General features: G+C 54.2%; 1 protein-coding gene and 1 non-coding gene across 3 annotated transcripts in view; both read right to left on the reverse strand.

Moving 5' to 3' along the window:
• Positions 1 to 2197: 2197 nt before the first annotated feature.
• CHD4 (chromodomain helicase DNA binding protein 4) overlaps positions 2198 to 19608 on the reverse strand; it is a 33452-nt gene continuing 16041 nt past the window's right edge. For both annotated transcript variants that reach the window (XM_055002185.1, XM_055002184.1), the window contains exons 27-40: positions 19511 to 19597; positions 19215 to 19303; positions 18999 to 19132; positions 17821 to 17965; positions 17392 to 17557; positions 16926 to 17056; positions 16025 to 16151; positions 15771 to 15848; positions 15521 to 15658; positions 15333 to 15441; positions 11011 to 11143; positions 9511 to 9706; positions 2892 to 3067; positions 2198 to 2718 (exon numbers count right to left, since the gene is read on the reverse strand). In XM_055002185.1, coding sequence (XP_054858160.1) covers positions 2701 to 2718; positions 2892 to 3067; positions 9511 to 9706; positions 11011 to 11143; positions 15333 to 15441; positions 15521 to 15658; positions 15771 to 15848; positions 16025 to 16151; positions 16926 to 17056; positions 17392 to 17557; positions 17821 to 17965; positions 18999 to 19132; positions 19215 to 19303; positions 19511 to 19597 — 1727 coding nt within the window. In that variant the 3' untranslated portion in view covers positions 2198 to 2700. The remainder of the gene's footprint in view (positions 2719 to 2891; positions 3068 to 9510; positions 9707 to 11010; positions 11144 to 15332; positions 15442 to 15520; positions 15659 to 15770; positions 15849 to 16024; positions 16152 to 16925; positions 17057 to 17391; positions 17558 to 17820; positions 17966 to 18998; positions 19133 to 19214; positions 19304 to 19510; positions 19598 to 19608) is intronic.
• Positions 17203 to 17340, reverse strand: LOC129345876 (small Cajal body-specific RNA 11). Its single transcript, XR_008598637.1, has one exon. It is a non-coding gene; the product is annotated as a small Cajal body-specific RNA 11 (non-coding RNA).

A 19608-nucleotide genomic window follows, 5' to 3' on the forward strand; every position in this document is an offset into this window, starting at 1 on the left:
CGGGAAGCCCTCCGAGGCGCCCCGCCAGCCGCAGACCGGCTCAGGCCCCGCGCGCCGGCGCGTCTCTGGCCGAGTCCAGGCGGCTCCTTCGGGGCCTCCCGCTTTCCCGAGCATCTCCTCGTGACGCGGCCCGAGCCCGAGAGCCCCCGCTTCGCCCTCTTCGCGTCTAGGGAGGAGGATCCAGGTCAGAGCGGATCCGGCGGCAGCCAGCCAGCCAGCCAGCCAGCCTCATACAACGGGGGGCGAAGCAGGGCAGGGGTGGGTGCCGGGCTAGGGCTCGAACCCCCGCCTGGCCATGGGACACCGACACACACAACAACAACAACGACACCGCTGCGCTCCCTTCTCCAGCACCCGCTCGCTTGGTTTAAAGAACCGGGAAATCGCTCTGGAAGGACAGAGTAGATCCAGAGGAGTTAGCCTGTTAGCCTGCAGTAGCAAAATAGTTAAGTAGCACCTTTAAGACTAACCAACTTTACTGTAGCATAAGCTTTTGAGAACCACAGCTCTCTTCATCAGATGCAGGGCATGTGAAGGTGTTGAAAGGGCAAAGATGTAAACTCTAGTGTGATGCAAGTTTGTTACAGCAGCACATACCACACGCACAAATTACTATCACATCTGCTCATTGCCACATGGGGATGCTTCTACAAAAAAGCTGCATGTAGATTATGTCACTACACCCGCCTGAGTTTTACCGGCCAAGTTGGTGCCTGGGTTTTTTTTTTTTAGAACTTAAAATTTATAGTAAAAACGGTTCCTCCAGTCTAAGCCCACTGATTTCAGAGTAGACCACAGGAGCTCTGCTCACTCTGTTATGCTGGTCACTATTAAGTCAAGGACATTGAGGAATGTGGACAAGCAGGCAAGGAAGAGAGACAGTCTCTGTGCACATGTGCTACTTGCTGTCTCTATTCAAAAGACGCATCAATGCACGCCAACAGCTGGTATGGAAGACATGCTTAGACCCCACCAGCACAAACTCCTACCCACAGCTTTAAAATGATATTTCTACAGCAGAACTGCTGCTTCTTGGCCACAGTAATAGAGACTAGATGAGGAAGAACAGACGCAATAAAAACAAAGCCGGGCATTCAACACTGACAAGTAAACAGCCCGTGTAAAAGCTTGCCCTGCTAATACAAGGCCCAAGTCAAAGCAACTGCGACTTTTCCCTTCCTTGACACTTCATGATCTCACAGGGACAAAAGTCTTGAAACACCAGTCTACTCAAAGTAGGCGGGTTTCTAGATCAGTTATGCCAGTTTGGGAGTCCGGTGAGATCCAACTCAGAAAGGCGGCATGGGGAGTTCCAGTTTTTTACCTCTGAATGCAGGTCAGGTCCCCTTACTGTGGCTGATGAAGCGAGAAAATCTGAGTGCCCAAAACTTATCACTGCATAGGATTCAGCCAATGTTGCTGTCCCTGGTGAACGGGGCTCTTAAGATACAGACCAGGCTAGGCCAAACCAGGCCATGTGCCAAGCAGCTTTATAGAGAAAACCAGTTGTTGTGGCACATGCAGACGACTTGTCAACTCGAGCCACAGTTCCTCCATTTTGTGCCCACAGTGCTTTGCAGGCCAGGCCTGAACATTGTTTTTGGCAACGTGCTTTTCTCGTCAAATGTGTCCTGTCATTGTATAAGGGAGTGGGATGTTTGCAAGTTAAACCACGCACTCGGCATGGGGACCTTTTAGGACACTTGGCCATGAGTATGTCACTCCTCTCCAAGGACAACCGGGGGGGGGGGGACATGAGCAAACAGGTGCAGCAGCCATATAGCTTCTATATACATCTCAGAGAAAGTCTCCGCCAGAGCCTCAGCTCAGGTTGAATGGCAGCAGCAGCGCCACGCAACTGACTGCAGCCAGGGGTGTGCTGCTGTCGTTCCTCGGCATTCCCAAGGTCAGTATAGGGGCATAAGCTTATTCTGTTCTGTACTTGCTCCTTTCTGTAAATTGCCAGGGGGGTTAATAAATCCACTTTCCTTCGCCACTTGTGTGTTTATTGTCCTTGGATTTACAGCACACCAATATACGGTTCAGAATACCAAGATAAGCTCTTATTTGGAAGCCTTTCTTGATCAGTTTGGGATCTACTTACCCTTACTCAAACATTAATAAAAGCACACATGCCTGCTTTGTACACAGACTAAAAAGGGCCCTTCTAGGCCCAAAATACTTTGACAGAGCCAAATAAAATACAAGGAAACCTTTATTTTCAACTTTATCAAGATTTTTTTGTCTTTTTCCAGCTGTTTCAGAGGACAAGTCCAGTCAGGGGTTTCTTTTGTATTAAAAGGGTCTGGATGGAGGTAGCTGTGTCTGTCCTGACTTCCGCTCGCACTCATCTCGGTAAACAAACTCAAAATAAAATTAAAATCTAGGAAGAGTAAGCCAAGGTGGTGAGCGTTGCAGCCAGGCCTCTGCATGGCATTGCAGCCTCCAGTCACTATGTACAGAGTCTATCCAATGTCCCCCCTCGCCCAAATGCAATCCAAGTGCACCTGGGAGCTTAGGGCGGGAGTGGGGAAAGCGCACTCTCTCCTTTCTCCAGCCATGCCCCCATGCAGAGAGGACATCGTCTGGCCAGGAGTGCCAGCCAGGAGTGGGAGGAGGGGGGCAGAATTCAAAACACACACGGGTGTGGTGTCTGTCACTTGAGCTGAATCACTGGGTTGGTAGCGTGGTGGACGTATCTCATTGCTGCTGAGCCACCTAGGCACAGAGAAGGGTAACAGGGAGAGAGGAGACGGAAGTTAACATACACACAAAGCGCAGTCCTGCAGTGCCCACCCAAGCAGAGACGGTTGCCGGGGGGGGGGCCGTCCCTCTGGTTCATGGGTGGGGTTAACGATGGGGAGGGAGAGAAGGCGGAGCGGGCTGCTTACCTGCTGGGGAGGTGGCGGCGGAGGAGGTTCACTGCTACGGTTTGCCAAGCGGCTGAGGATGTTGCGCTCTGACATCTGGAGGCGCACAGCCACTGGGGGGATGCGGGCAATCGTGGCGGGCAGCCGTGTCACATCGGCCTTCATGTCGCTCAGCAACTCTTCCAGCTGCTTCAGCACTGGAAGAGAAAAGGAAATTCTGGGCTTACCTGTGGATTTCTGTTCCCTACCCGGGGGGGGGGGGAGAGCTAGCACTGGGACAGGCCCTCCAATCTGGGGGCTGGGAAGGCAGGCTCCATATTTTGGGCTGTGTACGGGCGGGGTGGGGGGAGGCTCTCCACTTGGCTCCCCACACAGTGAAGCTAAGAACATGCCCATGCCTAAGTTAAAACAAACTAAACTACCCATAAATAACCATCTGCTGAAACCAGCTGGATCAATTGCAGATGTGGAAGAGGGAAAGAAATGGAGGCACACCATCTCCTCAGCAAAGCCCCCACAATAAATGTGCAAGATGAAGCAGCACCACACGAGGTGGACTTTACTGCCCTCCTTTCCTTGAGAACAGAAATTTCCAGGGAAGCTCAGAATTTCCTTCCCTCCTCAAAGGGAGGGTGGCAGGTAACACTGGGATGCTAACAAGGGGCAGGTCCTCTGTGGCCAACAAGCCCTCCCCCCCACCAGGCCGCCACAGATGGCTGCAAACTCATCTTGAAGACCTGTCAGCCAAAGCAAAAGCAAAATGCCTGTTGAAAGTATTGCAACCAAACTCAAGGGGTCACATTGCATATCCTCTTCATGGAGAGTCTCCCCAAGGCGCTTATCGAGGTAAATGGTGGCCCTTACAGAATGTGCCGGGATCCCTCAAGGGCCTGAAAAGCGCTGCAAGAGTAGCCAACGGCCATGTTTTGCTGAAGCCAGTGTGCCACAAAGGACCTTCTTGCCCTGCACAGTCTTCTTGAACAGAGATGCATGTTGTCCAATAGACTTGGTCCCACAGACCTGCAGATTTTGAGCTTATGCCCCTCTTTTCCACGTGGGAAGGATGGACTACTAAAGAAAGGGAGGATAAATTCTTGTGGAAGGCAGGCCAGGAGGAATTCAATGCACCAGCAGAGGGCCAAGCAGGAAAGCTGGTACAACTGGAGGAGAACCACAGGACTACTAATTCCAGCCAATAATGTATTTTTATCTGATTTGAGGCACCTGGCAAGGAAGGCTTTCTAGGTGAAGTTGTTAAGCATCGTCCAAGAAGATGATAATTCTTGAGCAACCGTGGATTCCCGCTTAGGTTCTAAAATCCACCCAATAAACTATATGACCTTATACTAAAATGTCCAAAGCTTCTAGTAAAGCATACTAGATCTGCTAGATTAAAGTACCATTGGTACCTCGGGGTGCAGAGAACTATTCCTGTGCATTACTGATGAATGTTCTCAGCAGCCTTTGGGAGAAGAGATGGTGAAGGGAATATGCACAGAGCACGGTGGAGCTGATCCAACTGCATTGCTTCTGCTTTTGAAGCCATTAACCAAATACAAGTATCTGCCTGCTTAGACTCAAGTGCCCTTCCACTCATGAGAAGGGGTGGTGGTAGATTTTAGATAAAAAGCCGTTTTTGATGCTGGGACCCTAAGACCAACATGCGGAGTCTAGATCAGCTGCCTGAGTGGAGCAGTGCCAGTCGTATTCCTCTTAATGCCCGGAAGATCTTCCTCGTTATGCCCAACTCAGGGGGCTTCCCAGTTGCTGCTGCCAGCAAATGTTGTGGCCATTTGGTGCTAGGCCTCCTCGATGGGGAAGTCTCCAGCTCAGAGGACAGGACAAAACCACCGCTTCTAAAGGGGCCAGGAAGTCTTTGCCTGGAGCCAGTTGATCAACAGCCTGATTTAGAGTTCCAGAAGCAGAGTCTGAACCTTATCCATGGGGAGAGAAACAACATAAAGATCATCAAACCCAGGAGCTCTGGCCAAGAACAGCAAACGTGGCCTGGGAGAGTAACGGCAGCTAGAAAACTACCTGTTGGCTTGCTCCACAGTGATCCAGCAACCTTTCCCCCCGCTGATTCGAATTCCATGTCTCTGCACTACAGAGATGACAGAGGCCACACAGCTCTGGCATTCTTCCCAAGATGGAAGTGGGACAGGCGGTTTTCCTGCCTTGCTGCCACCACCACCAGCAGCAGGGCGAGGATGTCGGGGAAGACTCCAGAGGCTACGAGGAAGTGCAAGCAACGAGCATTCTCAACCCTCTCCGCTGAAACTGGCTGGGTGAAAATGAATCCAAGGAGGGTCAAACAGCCGAATCTTGAGGAGGGGGAGAGAAGCGCCCTGGGAGCTGACTAATAAAAATAACAACATCATTCGATTTATATACTGCCCTTCAGGATGACTTAACGCCCACTCAGAGTGGTTTACGAAGTATGTTATTATTATCCCCACAACAAAGCACCCTGTGAGGTGGGTGGGGCTGAGAGAGCTCTGAGAGAGCTCTGACTGACCCAAGGTCACCCAGCTGGCTTCAAGTGGAGGAGTGGGGGATTGAACCCGGTTCTGCAGAGTAGAGTCCTGCCGCTCTTAACCACTACACCAAACTAACTAAGAGTTACACTGGCATATCCTGGACTTATAGTGCCCCCCCCCAACAGCGCAGTGGCCTGGCGCCCCTCTGCCCGGGTCCTCCACCAGTGACTGAGCAGTGCCTGCGTGTATAACCAGGACGTAAATCCCAGCTCCATCGAGCCGAGGGTGGGTGGGTGGGGAGCGAGTTAGTCAGCTCCCTAAGCCATTTTGGGCATGTCCCAGCAGTGGCAGGAAGTTACCCAGCCCTGCCCACATGGCCTGGTAGAGCATAGGACTACTGCGGGGAACAGCCTGATCAGTCCCCCGTGGCTGAGCCCACTTCCCTGCGCTGAATAGGTTCCTCGCGCAGCCTGCGCAGCCTCCGGCCAGGGCACCCATGACCCCAGGTAAGTAAGGAGTTGGCCAGGGGCTCTGCCTGAGACCCCCACCTCCCCCGCCGTGGAGACTTAGAGCACGAGGTGGGAGAGTGTTCATGATGCCAGGCCAAGAGTGTGCAGTAGGAACTTTGCAAGATCCAGGGTGTGCCCAGCACTCACGTATGGGGGGGGGAGGAGAGCCACGTCCAGATTATCGGTCTAACAGCTACCACCCAAGTTCCTTGTGGGTTACCCATCTCAGGGAGGGGCAAGGGCACACCGACAGGTAAGGAGGAGCTGGGGAGGCACCAGTCCCGGCATGCTCGTTCACACCGCCCCCCCCCCAATGCTGGCCTCTGTGGTTGAGGCTTGCTGGAAGGGCACAGCCCCTGCCTGTTGGCAGCCCACGCCTGCCAAAGAGGCAGTCACCCAGGGAGCCACACTCAACACAGCTGTTTCGGGAGGGGGGTTCCAGCAGCCCATGTCAGGGGGCCATTCAGATTCCCTGGGCAGGGAAGAGAGCACAGCTGCAGGCTGGGGCGACTGGGTGCTTGCTCTCGTAACTCCCCTGCAATGGCAGCCGTGCAAGCCCGTGCCTGCCTCCCTCACAGGATCAGAGCTCCGAGAAGGCATGCCGCACCGGGACAGCCAACTGTAGACACGGAGCACTTCCTTGCCGGAGAAGCATCCATCATCTGGTTGCCTGTGGCCATGGAGCTGCCGCCGCCCCCAGCCATGGACACCTTCCGGACACCGGGCTGCAGCTTGGAGGCCAGGCTTGCTGCCACCGGACATGTCTCCTTTTCCCTTCAAGGAACACCGTGGCCCATCAGGGAGGCTGAGGAGCATGGCTGTTCCAAGCCCGAGCGATCCCTTCTGACTACCATCCAAGCCCTGCCCTGCCCTGCCCTGCCCGCGGAGCTGTTCCCGTGAGACAGCAGCATGGAGAAATGGCTCTCATGGCTTGGACGCCTGTGCAGAGCAGCACAGCTTCTGTCCCGGCTGAGGGAAGTTGGCAAGAGGTGACCAGACATTCACTTCACTGTTGGCAGTTCAATAAAGTGTGTCAAACAACTAGTCCTTCCTTGTCTCTTTGCTCCCCTCCCCACACACACACACACACACACACACACCACTCCCTCCTGGGGCTGCCCCACGGCACATCTGCGGAGATGTTCCCCAGCCCTGGGTTGCCAGGGAAGTGGCAGGGCAGGGGCCCCACTGATCCCAGGGGGGGCTGCTGCCGCGCGCTGCCTCCATCCTGACCAGACCCTCCCCCTCCCCTGGCAGCAAGGCAAGCAGGGCGAGATGCAGGGTCTCTCCCATGTGCATGGGGGGGGGGACCATCAACCTCCCAGTGCCACTGGGGTCTGAGACACCAGGCAGATGGCCGTGGTGGCCCAGGGAGCAGGCCAGTCCACGCACCATGCACACCTGCCTGTGGGAGTCTGGACACGTGGCTGCCCATCATTTCTCCCATTCTGATAGGGACTGTTAAGCCAGGGAGTACCAAAGGAAAGGAAAAGGTGGCAGGAGAGCTGTGGTCCCCGCTGGATCAGTGCTTCCACTTGGAAGACCCGCTCTCTTGTGGTGCTCACAGGTTAACAGTCCCAGTCACAGCAGCCCAGGGAGCCTGAGCCGGATGAGCCTGTCACTCCCAGTCTCCCAGCCCACCATCTCGGGAGGGTCTTTCATCTTGTGGCAAGCAGCCGCCTTGTCCTGGTGTGGAGAAGCTGGACAGTGGCTGTGGGGGAACACAGGGACAGCTGCAGCAACGGTTGGGGTGGGATCCCAGGGGCACCTCCCCAGCTGCAGGGCCCGACCGAGAGCGGTTATCAACAGGTCACTCCTCTCATCTGTATCTGAAGATCCTTTGCAGCAGCTGGAGGATCGGGGCCGGAGGATCGGGGCATGGACATGTGGGTGGGCCAGGTGAGGAAAAGCGGCCCCGTCCAGTGGGCCACGCCAGGCCAGCACAGGAAGGTGTCACATGGCGGGGGCATGCCCCCCCCCACTGCAAGGGTCCTGCTACCCGCAGGCAGAGTTGGGGGGGGCTGCAAGCCCAATTAGTGATGGAGGCTCCACCCACAGCACTGGTGCTCCCCCCAGGCGGCTTCCCCCTGGCCAGTGCAGGCACCATGACCGTGGGGGCATGTGGTCTCCGGCTGCCTACTCTCTCTCTCTCTCTCTCTCTCTCTCTCCAGGTGTTGATGGGCAGCAGGAATTACGGCTTGCGCATTGGCTGTGCCTTTGCTTGTCACTCGCATGCCTGTCCGGGGTGGGGGGTGGGGTGGCAGCGGCGGCTGCTGGGAGATGCTGGCGAAGTCATCAAGGGGACAGCAGGGCATGCACTCTTGGCAGAGGCCTCACCGCCCCTTGTTGGGCTCAGCCACCGGCACGGCTCTACCACGACAGTCTTGAGGGAGCAAACAAGCAGCACTGCCCCTTCTATCTTAGGGAGTCAGAGACTGGACCGGTCTCCCCCCCCCCCTGTACTTGACCAGGAACTGGATGACATGCTTCAGATCGAGCGTGCCCCACACTGCCCACTTTTCTTCGGGCGTGCAAAGAAATACCAGACTCCTTGTGAACCGTAACTGCTGGAAGTCAAATCTGGAGATGCAGTGAAGTCCAAGAGAACCGATGGATGCCGGGCGACCTCCCTCTTTCCCTGCATTCTGAAGCACAGTTTCTGGGCACCAATTCCTATATCCACTGGGGTTTTCTTCCCAGCAGTCGAGGAGAAGCACCCGTGGCCTGGCTTCTTTCTGGAATGCTGAGAGGCCTAGATGTCTTATTTGTGTTTTCTGCTGCTTTACGGAGAGGAAGCCCACAGAAGGGATCTTCATTCCCGGGAGGGCTTTTTGAGGCACCAAAAAAGGAACAGAAGGAATCTTCTTCTTGTGGCAATAAGCAGTACTACTGCGAGAAACGTTAGGATCTTCCCCCTCGGTCACAGGAAGAAGAGCTCCTGCTCTGAGACACTTCTCACCACTCCTTAGACGGGCAGGATAAGGAGGAAGGCTAAAGTAAAACGTCTCCACGATTCCCTTGCAGAAAGCTATTCCCCCCCCCCGCGGTGGCCAGGTGGGGCGCCAGGCCCCCTTGCTCCTTCCCCTGAGGAGGATGGGCGGCCACCTCATGTCTCCGAGGTCTTTCATGGGCAAGGTGGGCTCTAAACAACGGACACCTTCGGGATGTTACCTGGCTTTCACGGCAGAGCTGATGTCCAGACTCCGTTCGCCCCAAGGCAGCAAAAGCTGTGCAGATGCCCAAACCTTCTGCTGTCCACGGAAAGCAAGGAGTGCCTGTGACAGAGCTCAGCCCCTGTCTGACTTGGTTTACCGTAGGGGTTTTTGGGGACAGGGTGGAGTTGCCAAGTGAATTCTCAAATGCCCAGCCGACTGGAGCCTGCCTCCCCCAGTGACTGCAGGAAGTAGTACTGGGAGCTGAGGGGAGAAGCCCCCCCTCCTCCGGTTCCTGCCTGGAGTCTGTGTCCCCAGCCCCGGAGGAGGGGCTTTTCCCCACTGCTAGCTGCCTTCTCCCCTTGAAGAGGGAGAGAGAGGAAGTGAGAAAGGGTGTGCATTTCAAGGGACATGGACAGCATGCAGAAGAGGGGGGAAGGGGCCAGTAGCACACCATGCAAGCCCACCCACCCCTGTGCATGACCATTCACGGTCTCACCTTTGTGAAGCACTGCATTGGCTGGCTTGTTCCCCGCCATAGATTCCTTGGATAAGTGCTGGTGGCTCTCAGCCAGGCACTCGACCTCGGCAAAGCGCGTATTCAGGGCCATGGAGGGATGGGATGGATCTTCAGACATGTTCAGGTAGGCAGCTCGCCGGAGCTGCTCTTCAATGACCAGCGCCTGTTCCAGCAGCTGAAAAAGTTGAAACAGCACAGCCTCAGCTCTCGCCTTCCCATCAAGGCTGGGTCTTGGCTGTCTTCCAACCTGGTTATTCCAGAGACGTTACGGACTGAGGCTACTCAGCTTCCTCTGCCATTAAAAATGCTTTCCATGTTGAGCACTCTGTTTAGCGAAATGCCACAAAATGCTGTCTTGTCTTTTCCCATGCACAGTGCACATGCATGTACAACACAGAGTGCTGCGCCCTCCCACTGGCCCAAGAGAACAGAAGTAGCCAAGAAAGGTGAAAAAGAGCCTTCATGTATCTCTCTCCCTTTCCCCAGAAAGCCTCACTTCAGGCCGAGAACCCGTGTGTGCAAGTAGGTGTTAGACAGCAGGCTGGACCTCCAAGACCAATTCCCCACAAGTGGAGGTGCTTTCCTATGACGGGAAGAGCCTTCCCCCTCTCGAGTGTCAGTCAGCAAGCAAAGACTCCTTCGGCGGGGGGGAAGGGCTAGCAGAATGAATCCGCAGAATCCAATCTAATCCCCCCCCGCCCCCACCTCTCCAGAGCTACAGACCACCGCAAAGTATCGCAAGCCAGTATGGAGTACGCTGCCTCACTCTGCCCCAGGTCCCAACCTGCCCCGGGTGCGGTCCACATGTTCAAGCCCCATTCCTGGCTCTCGAAACAGAACATGGCTCAGCAGCCAGCACAGCACAGCCCCCGGTGCCAATGCCACATGCGGGACAGGAATGGGCGGGTGCCGGCGAGATCAAAAAGGTAGAACGGAGTCAATGTCACCTAGGCAGCCTGACCAAGAACATCTCAAAAACCACACACAACACCCTGCCCGGAAGTACACGGATTCATGAAGGTGCTGGCTTTCTGAAAACGATCACTCTATTATCCTGGATCTTTAGGACATCCGTTCCAGGGTCCAGCTCCATGTCTTACCAATTGGAGACGGAAGGGCTACCACCTCATATGCTGGGGGTGGGGCTGGGGGGGGGGGTGGGCATGAAGCCCGCCTGCAAGTGACAGAGCAAGTGACTCCTCAAGTGTGCCGACTGTAGTACGTAAGCGAGGCTTCCCATGAGAAGAGCCGAAAACAACCCCCCATTCGGTTCTTTGGCTGCTTAAAATGCCGTGCGCCTCTGTCTCCATTCCGGCCCACAACTGTGCATGTACCGAATGAGGTCTTCTTCTTTGTGCATTCATAGGAAGAACCCCAAGCCACTCAACCCCGCAGAGCCCCCCGCTCCCGAGCCCCTCAGCAGCCCACTCCCCCCCCCGAAGAAGGGGCCGCCCCACGAGAGAGCGAGGCGCCCCTCACCTTGAACCTCCTGGCCAGGAACTTGTTCTTGATCTCCAGGAAGTTCCCCCTGTTCATCTCGCCCTTGAAAGGCTCGTTGAGGATGGCATAGCGAGGGTCATTCTGGATGTCCTGCCAGCGGGCATAACCGTGGCTGCAGTGGGCTGAGCTCAGGAGGAATAATGCGTGAAAACCACAGGTCCAGCAACCAGGGGGGTCACCACCACCCGCACCTCACTCAAGAGGCACGGCACTGGCACCCTCACAGAAGGGGAAGGGCGGGCCAGTCTAGCCTCTCTAGCAACTCTGATGCCTCTCTTCCACAACACGCAAGTCACGCACGGGGCCTGCCCAGAAGCACTTCGCAGAACGAGCAGCAGGCCAAGTGTCACGGGGCCAGCTTTGGCCAGCTTTGGCCTCCCTGGCTTGGCTCTCTCACCCCTTCCATGTCAAACTGCTGCTGCCGTTTGCTGGAGAGCCCTGCCTCCCTGCACCAGGCAGAGTGTGCCTCTGTCTGGAAGGAGCTCTCACGACGGGCGAGTAGCAGATGCCAGAAAGAGAACAAAACTCCTGAGGAGAAAAGAGCACCCTGGTGGCACTCCCTGCGATGAGACCAAAAGCACAGAACCAGCTGCAACTGCGGGCTGGGGGAGAGGAAGCGACGAGAGGTGGAAAAAATCGCCCAGAAATTCACAAGCAAAGGCCCAAGGATGTGGCTTGTGGCACAGAAAGCAGCAGGTATGCGCCGACAGAACATACCACACCACGGGATGTGTTCCTTCTAGAATGCCTGAGCTTGGAGGTGGGCTCAAACCCCAGCCCGCAAGCAGCCCAAGACTTTGGGAAGGGTCGGCCTTGGCCCTTGAGACTGTCGCAAGGATTTCACTCGCTCCGTTTCTACCCCATCAGGCCCCCAAGGCAGCTCACACAGTTCTCTGTCCTGTTTATCTTCCCAAGGACACCACGAGGCAGCTTCGCATACTGCCCTCTAAGCTTCTCGGTCAAAGGATGGGACAGTCGTAGCAAAAAGCAAACACAATGGGTGCGCTGTATTGAGTAGGGGTGTGCAAGCCAAAAAATTTCGGCTAAAGCCGAAAGCCGAATCTCTTTCGAATAAGCCAAAAGCCGAAACGGCCAGCCGTTTCGGCTTTCGGCTTTGTTTCGGCTTTGAGCTTTTTCAATGGGAAAATGCCTCCGTCTTCCCGGACGTCTGGGGGAGGCATTTTCCCACCGAATCAGCCCAAAATTGGTGGGGACCTTCCTCTAACCCCTCTCTAAAAAACCCCCAAGTTTCAGACCGATTGGACTTTGGGGGGCCATGTTATGGCCCCCCAAAGCAGGTCCCCCTATCCTCCCATAAGAAAGCGAAGGAGCAGCATATTGTTAGCATGCTGCTGCTCATCTTCTTCATTATTTCCTATGGGGAAAAAATGAAGAGGCAGGCTTCCTTTGCCAGGGGTGGCATTTTGCATGCAAAATGCCCCCTTACCCTCAGGGGCCCTTCTCCCACCCTTCCTCCCACCCCCCACCAAGGCTCAGACTGCTCCCACTTGGGGGGGCCTCCCCAAGTAGGTGCTCTAATCTCTACCACTGACAGCTGGGGGAGGCTTGTCTTGCCAGGGGTGGCATTTTGCATGCAAAATGCCCCCCAACCCTCTGGGGCCCTTCTCCCACCCTTCCTCCCACCCCCCACCAAGGCTCAGACTGCTCCCACTTGGGGGGGCCATTTCATGGCCTCCCCAAGTAGGTCCTCTCAGCCCCTAAAGTCCACCCCTTACAGCCCCACACAAACCCAATTCCCCCCCAGCTGCCACACAGACCCAAATCCACCCCCACCTGACCTGCCCCACACCCATAACCCCAGGAACAGGCTGGCAAAGGCCAGCCCTCTCCCTTTGTTCCCTATGCTGGGAACTTCTAAACTCTCTTTCCCTGGGCAATTCTGTACAGCCCAGGGGCGCCACAATGGTGGGCACACTTCTGAGTGCCAGCTGGTCCCTGTGAAAGAGCACCTGAACCACAGACACCCTCCCTCAAATTCCCCCACCACCTACAGAGATGGCTGGCCAGCCAGCCCCATTGTTCCCTATGATGGGAACCAACTGCACAACAAAGAATAAAACAAGAACAACACAAAATAAAGTTTTAAAAAAATTATTTTCTCCCTTATAAAGTACAAGTAGGCAAAGCATTATGACACATTACACCAGCAGTCCCCCACACAGAAAAATTAACACAATTCACTTAACATCAGAGAATCACAAAACACGATTCCTGTCAAAAACACTTTATTTCTTGAACAGCTTTAGGTTACACAGCAGGGGGGCACACCAAAGGGCATGGCAGCAGTAACTTACACAAAAATAACACAACTCACTTAACATCAGAGAATCACCCCAAAATATTGCTGTCAAAAGCACTTTATTTCCTTAACTGTTTTAGGTTACACAGTAGGAAGGCACAACAGGGCATGAAAGCAGTGTGCTACATAAAAATAACACAACTCACTTAACATCAGAGAATCACACAAACACAACTGCTGTCAAAAACGGTGAAGTGGGTTGTATTATTTTGTGTAGTACACTTCTATCATGCCCTTTGGTGCGCCCCCCTGCTGTGTATCCTAAAGCTGTTCAAGAAATAAAGTGTTTTTGACAGGAATTGTGCTTTTGTGATTCTCTGATGTTAAGTGAGTTGTGTTATTTTTGTGTAAGATACTGCTGCCATGCCCTTTGGTGTGCCCCCCTGCTGTGTAACCTAAAGCTGTTCAAGAAATAAAGTGTTTTTGACAGGAATCGTGTTTTGTGATTCTCTGATGTTAAGTGAGTTGTGTTAATTTTTCTGTGTGGGGGACTGCTGGTGTAATGTGTCATAATGCTTTGCCTACTTGTACTTTGAAAGGGAGATAATAATTTTTAAAAAACTTTATTTTGTTTTGTTCGTATTTTATTCTTTGTTGTGCAGTTGGTTCCCATCATAGGGAACAATGGGGCTGGCTGGCCAGCCATCTCTGTAGGTGAGGGGGGGGGAATTTGAGGGAGGGTGTCTGTGGTTCAGGTGCTCTTTCACAGGGACCAGCTGGCACTCAGAAGTGTGCCCACCATTGTGGCACCCCTGGGCTGTGCAGAATTGCCCAGGGAAAGAGAGTTTAGAAGTTCCCAGCATAGGGAACAAAGGGAGAGGGCTGGCCTTTGCCAGCCTGTTCCTGGGGTTATGGGTGTGGGGCAGGTGGGGGTGGATTTGGGTCTGTGAGGGGCTAATGTGGGGATTTGGGTCTGTGTGTGGCAGCTGGGGGGGAATTGGATTTGTGTGGGGCTGTAAGGGGTGGACTTTAGGGGCTGAGAGGACCTACTTGGGGAGGCCATGAAATGCCCCCCCCAAGTGGGAGCAGGCTGAGCCTTGGTGGGGGGTGGGAGGAGGGGTGGGAGAAGGGCCCCTGAGGGCTGGGGGGCATTTTGCATGCAAAATGCCACCCCTGGCAAGACAATCCTCCCCAAGCTGTCAGTGGTAGAGAAAAGAGCACCTACTTGGGGAGGCCATGAAATGCCCCCCCCCAAGTGGGAGCAGTCTGAGCCTTGGTGGGGGGTGGGAGGAAGGGTGGGAGAAGGGCCCCAGAGGGTTGGGGGGCATTTTGCATGCAAAATGCCACCCCTGGCAAGACAAGCCTCCCCCAGCTGTCAGTGGTAGAGATGAGAGCACCTACTTGGGGAGGCCATGAAATGGCCCCCCCAAGTGGGAGCAGGCTGAGTCTTGGTGGGGGGTGGGAGGAAGGGTGGGAGAAGGGCCCCTGAGGGTAAGGGGGCATTTTGCATGCAAAATGCCACCCCTGGCAAAGGAAGCCTGCTTCTTCATTTTTCCCCATAGGAAATAATGAAGAAGATGAGCAGCAGCATGCTAACAATATGCTGCTCCTTCGCTTTCTTATGGGAGGCTAGGGGGACCTGATTTGGGGGGCCAATATGTCTGAAACTTGGGGGTTTTTTAGAGAGGGGTTAGAGAAAGGTTCCCACCAATTTTGGGCTGATTCGGTGGGAAAATGCCTCCCCCAGACGTCCGGGAAGACGGAGGCATTTTCCCATTGAAAAGCTGAAAGAAAGCCGAAAGAAGCCGAAACGTTTCGGCTTTTTTTCTTTCGGCTAGCTGAAACGTTTCGGCTTTCTCCTAAACGTTTCGGCTAACCCGAAAGAAGCCGAAACACTTTTGTTTCGGCTTTCTTTCGGCATTCAGAAAGCCGAAACGCACATCCCTAGTATTGAGTGTGTAAAGCACCAAAAAAAGAAAAGAGGACAAGCAGAGATAACGCGGGCCCACCCCCCTCCCGGCTGATCCTGAGGAAAGGATACTTGATGATTCCCGCCAGGAGCCAATAGTCGTGGCGCCGGTGCCAGATCTCGTAGGTCTTCTTGGTGACAGTCGCTGCGCGCTCTTCGTTTTGCCACAAGGAGTGCAACTCTGCAGGAGAGGCGCCCATCAGAAAACGCCCTCGCAGGCCCCGGGGCCACAGCCACATTCCTGGGCAGCCGGCACCTACCTGTGAAGCCTCCGTCGGCGATATTGAACATGAACCGCTGCTTCAGGGCTCTCTTGTGCCGGTCCTCGGGCGGGTCTCTCAGCGCCTCCCCGTTCGGCAGCATCGCCACGTCCTTCTTTTCATCCTCTTTTTTCTCCTCTGCAGAGTGGGAAACACCTCAGTGGGGACTGCTGACATGCGCCATCTACATTAAGCGCTCAGCAGGGGCCGTCTTGGGCACACTCGCCGTGCTCTACTAAAGCATGCTCACCTTTCTCGTCGAGATTAATGGTGGGGGGTTCGCTCGGAGGCTCTGCTGGGGTCTTCTCTTCCACCTTCTCTACATCCGCTGTAGCAAAGGACACAATTCAAAAAACCTTGGGTGTCCCAGTCTGGCAGGCAGAAGCCGGGTCACAAGCCCAAGCCAAGTTCCTCTAAAGACCCTTATAAAACAGGAAACCAAGGCAGCTGGAAATCTCCAAGCTCCTTCCGGGTGCAGCTCTTACCCATGGCCTGCGATCTTACCTTTACTCTCCACTTCCATTGGCTCCTCCTTCACCACCAATTCATCGGGCTTCTTATCTTCTGCTTCCACGGCATTCACAGGGGATTTAACCTCCTGTGAGGGGGTCTCTGCTGGAGGGGGGTCCTGCTGCAGATAAGGGTAAAGGAAAAGAAATGTCAGCGAGTGCAAGAACACTTGGAAGAAAGTTACAGACTCCTCCCTTCCTTGCTGGCTGCTGTTAACGAGAAGGCCTGCACTAGACAGGCCTGGAAACTCTGCAGCACGGAGGAAGGCACTGCCCGCTACGAACGGCAGAGTCACTTAGAACCTACACAACGGACCTCTCTCGAGGCATGGAAATTTTACATTTGTGGTGTCTATAATTTTCCATGGTGATTATCTGAGTGTTCCTCAAAAGGCCTAAGGTCTGTCTGTTGCCCCTTCCCACCTCCTTTCAAAAAACTTTACATGCTCCCGTTCTCAAATGGACATGCTGAACTTTTTACTGTTTCCAAGAACAACGTCCTGATTTCACTTTTAAAAAATTAACAAAATGGTAGAAGATCAGTTGCCATTTTGACTGCAAGATCGCAATGAAAGAAAAATATTGCTTTAACTCTTGGATGTAACTAATGCTGCCTGAAGGGTTAACTGCTTTCTGGAGCTCTGTAGTTTTACTCCATAGTCTTACGACCAAATATGTCACTACCCTACTTAACAACACAAACCGACAAGGAACGGATTATTAAAAGCCACATTTCCTTCCCAGCAAAGAGACACCAGATAACACGGCAAGGGAACGGCAGCCGTTGAGAGCCAAGGAACCTCCAAGCACCAGCAGCGAGACCCGGAAGCCCAGGAGGGAAGAGCCGGGCTGCCCTCCGGCAAGTGGTCTCCAGCCCGCCCCCGGCAGATGCTCACCTCCATGGGGGCTTCATTGTCAGCTGCAGCAGCAGCAGCAGCAGCAGCAGCAGGACTGGCCTCCTTCTCGGGCTCCGCAGGCTCCCCTTGCTCCTTGGCACTGGCTCCCTCTTCCACTTTCACTCCCTCTTCTGTACTCCACCCACAAAACAGGCACGAGAAAGACGTTCTTAGCAGAGACTCTTCCTTAAGGCTGCATTTTCCCTCATAGCCTCCCTGTGCCCTCAAGAGACAATGCTCTGGTGCAGCCCCTTCCCCCACACAAGCACACAACACGGATGTCCTCTTGTGCCTTTGAAGGCAGCACAGCACTCCTCAGGAGCCCTCCTAAACGAAGAGGAACATTTTATCTGCGTCCGCCCCACGCTCCCCACCACTGCTTTGGCAAGGGAAGCAGCAACTGAAGGCTGGACGGGGCTGCTTAAACACATACACAACAAAACACACACACATTTCACACTCTCACCAAGTGGAGGAACAGGGGCTGGGGTATTCGGCTGCGTGTCTCCCGGTGTAGAGGGAGTCGGGGTTTTGGGGGAAGGTGAACTCGGCTGCAAAAGCTTCTTGTTCTCTTCTATCTCTGCCAATTCTGGCATACTCCAGCGTCCGTTCACGTGTTCAAACTCTTGCACCTAAGATGCGAGAAAGACACAGGGAAACTTGGCCCTTCAAAATCAGAACCACTCAAACAGCAGTGGGTTGGATGCTGTGAATGTGTTCTGCTAACAAAGGCGTTTTCTAATGCAAAACAGATCGGCAGGATCCAACCTAATCTGTGTTGTGCTGCTGATCATTAAGAGGAGACCTTGGAGGACAAAAACATCGACAGTTGCCAAGATCTGCCTCGAAAGAACGTTGTCTCAAGGGGATGGGGGAGGGGAGTTTCCTCACCCACCTTCTTGCGTATGAGAGACATGACCCCTATCCGCGTGAGGACGTGCTGCCGAGACAGGCCCTCACGAGGGACCCCGTCAGCAAAGGTTTCCGCACCATCAGCTCCTGGCTCACATAAGTGACGCATGAAGAGAGAGACGTAGGCCCTACAGAAAAGGAAGGGGGATAAAACATAGGAACAACCCCAGTGCCAGACTCTGTTTTTTTTTTTAAATTATTCCACCCTCCCTGCACTGCCGGGCTCAGGACGGATTACATTAATGCCCATTAAAAATTTGCGTTTCACAATTTCAAATCACAATACATACAATATAAATATTTAAAATACAAATACAAAGCAGCACAAATAATTCACTTTAGCCCCATTTTCAGCTGCCATTTAAAAATGGATGTCCCGGCAGGGAGGGCCCCGTTGTACCCTATTCGGCCAGCGGAAGCCCCGCTCAGCCTCAGCCATATGCCTGGCGGAACAGCTCCGTCTTAGAGGCCCGGCAAAAAGACAACAGATGCTGCCGGGCCCTGGTCTCATTAGACAGAGCGTTCCACCAGGCTGGAGCCAGAACCGAAAAGGCCCTGGCTGATGCTAGGTGGGCCTCCCTGGGGCCAGGGACCACTAATAACTGTTTGTCACTAGATCGACGTGTCCTCTGGGTCACATATGGGGAGAGGCAGTCCCGAAGATGCACAGGTCCCAGTCCACATAGGGCTTTGCAGGTTAGTAGCAAAACTTTGAACTTGATTTGTTACTCTACTGGTAACCAAGGCAGCTGGCAGTGCCGGCATAACATGTGCACTTCTAGGCACTCCGGTGATGACACGTGCCGCTGCACTTTGGATCAGCTGCAACCGCCGGACCAAATTCAAGGGAAGCCCTGCAAGGAGCGCGAGAATGCTCCCTGTTGGAGCAGGAGAAATTCTTTGTGGCTGCCCCTGGCATTGTCTTCAGCAAAGGAGCAGAGAAGAGAGCTGAAGGTTTTTTTAAAAGAGTGTTTGGGCAAGATGGAACCAAGGCAGAACTGTTAAGATGGGGCACAGCATAGACCAGAGGTCCACCTCATAAGGATATGGGAAGACTTTGCAAAAAAACCCTGCCAGGGCCCTCAGAGGAAGCCCAGTGTGTTTAACAAGGACACCTTCCCCCCCCATCCTCGGCCACTCAGCCCTGCCCAGAAGACTCACTTGAACTCCTTTTCCGACTTGCCACGGAGGTCCCGCACGAGCCACTGGGTGGTAAAGGCATCCTGGGGAGGCATCCCGTAGCGCATGATGGCATTGAGGAAAGCCTTCCGCTGGCGAGCATTGAAGCCCAGGACCTGAGGAAGAGAAGGGGGCGAGAGCCCTTAGACAGATGCAGCCACCGCCCCAAATATCCCCCAAGCACAGGATGCCACCCACCTCAATGTTGCCTCCCACGCGGGCAAGAAGCGGGGGTAGTGGCTTGTCTTTGTCGTTCCTGAGGCCTTTGCGGCTGGGCCGGCGAGCAGCTGGCGAGGCAAAAAGATGGGCAAGAGCAGCGGAGATTAACATGGGAGAACTCATTAGCCAGAGTCCTGCCAAGTCACAGGAGGCAAAGCATTTAAAAATAACCCAGGTCCATCTCCTGTCAGGTAGCCCTGCTGGCCCCTCCTCGTTTTGCGTTCCCAGTTTAGAAGAGCCAGGCACTTCAGTTCCAGCCAGCCATCGCAACCTACCTTCTGACCTCTCATCAAAGTCTTCGTCTCCTTCCTCGGAGGCCACAGAATAATCCGATTGATTATCTGACTGGTCATCCTGCCAGTCTGGAACAAAT

Source organism: Eublepharis macularius, chromosome 18 (assembly GCF_028583425.1).
Source record: "Eublepharis macularius isolate TG4126 chromosome 18, MPM_Emac_v1.0, whole genome shotgun sequence".
NCBI lineage: Eukaryota > Metazoa > Chordata > Lepidosauria > Squamata > Eublepharidae > Eublepharis > Eublepharis macularius.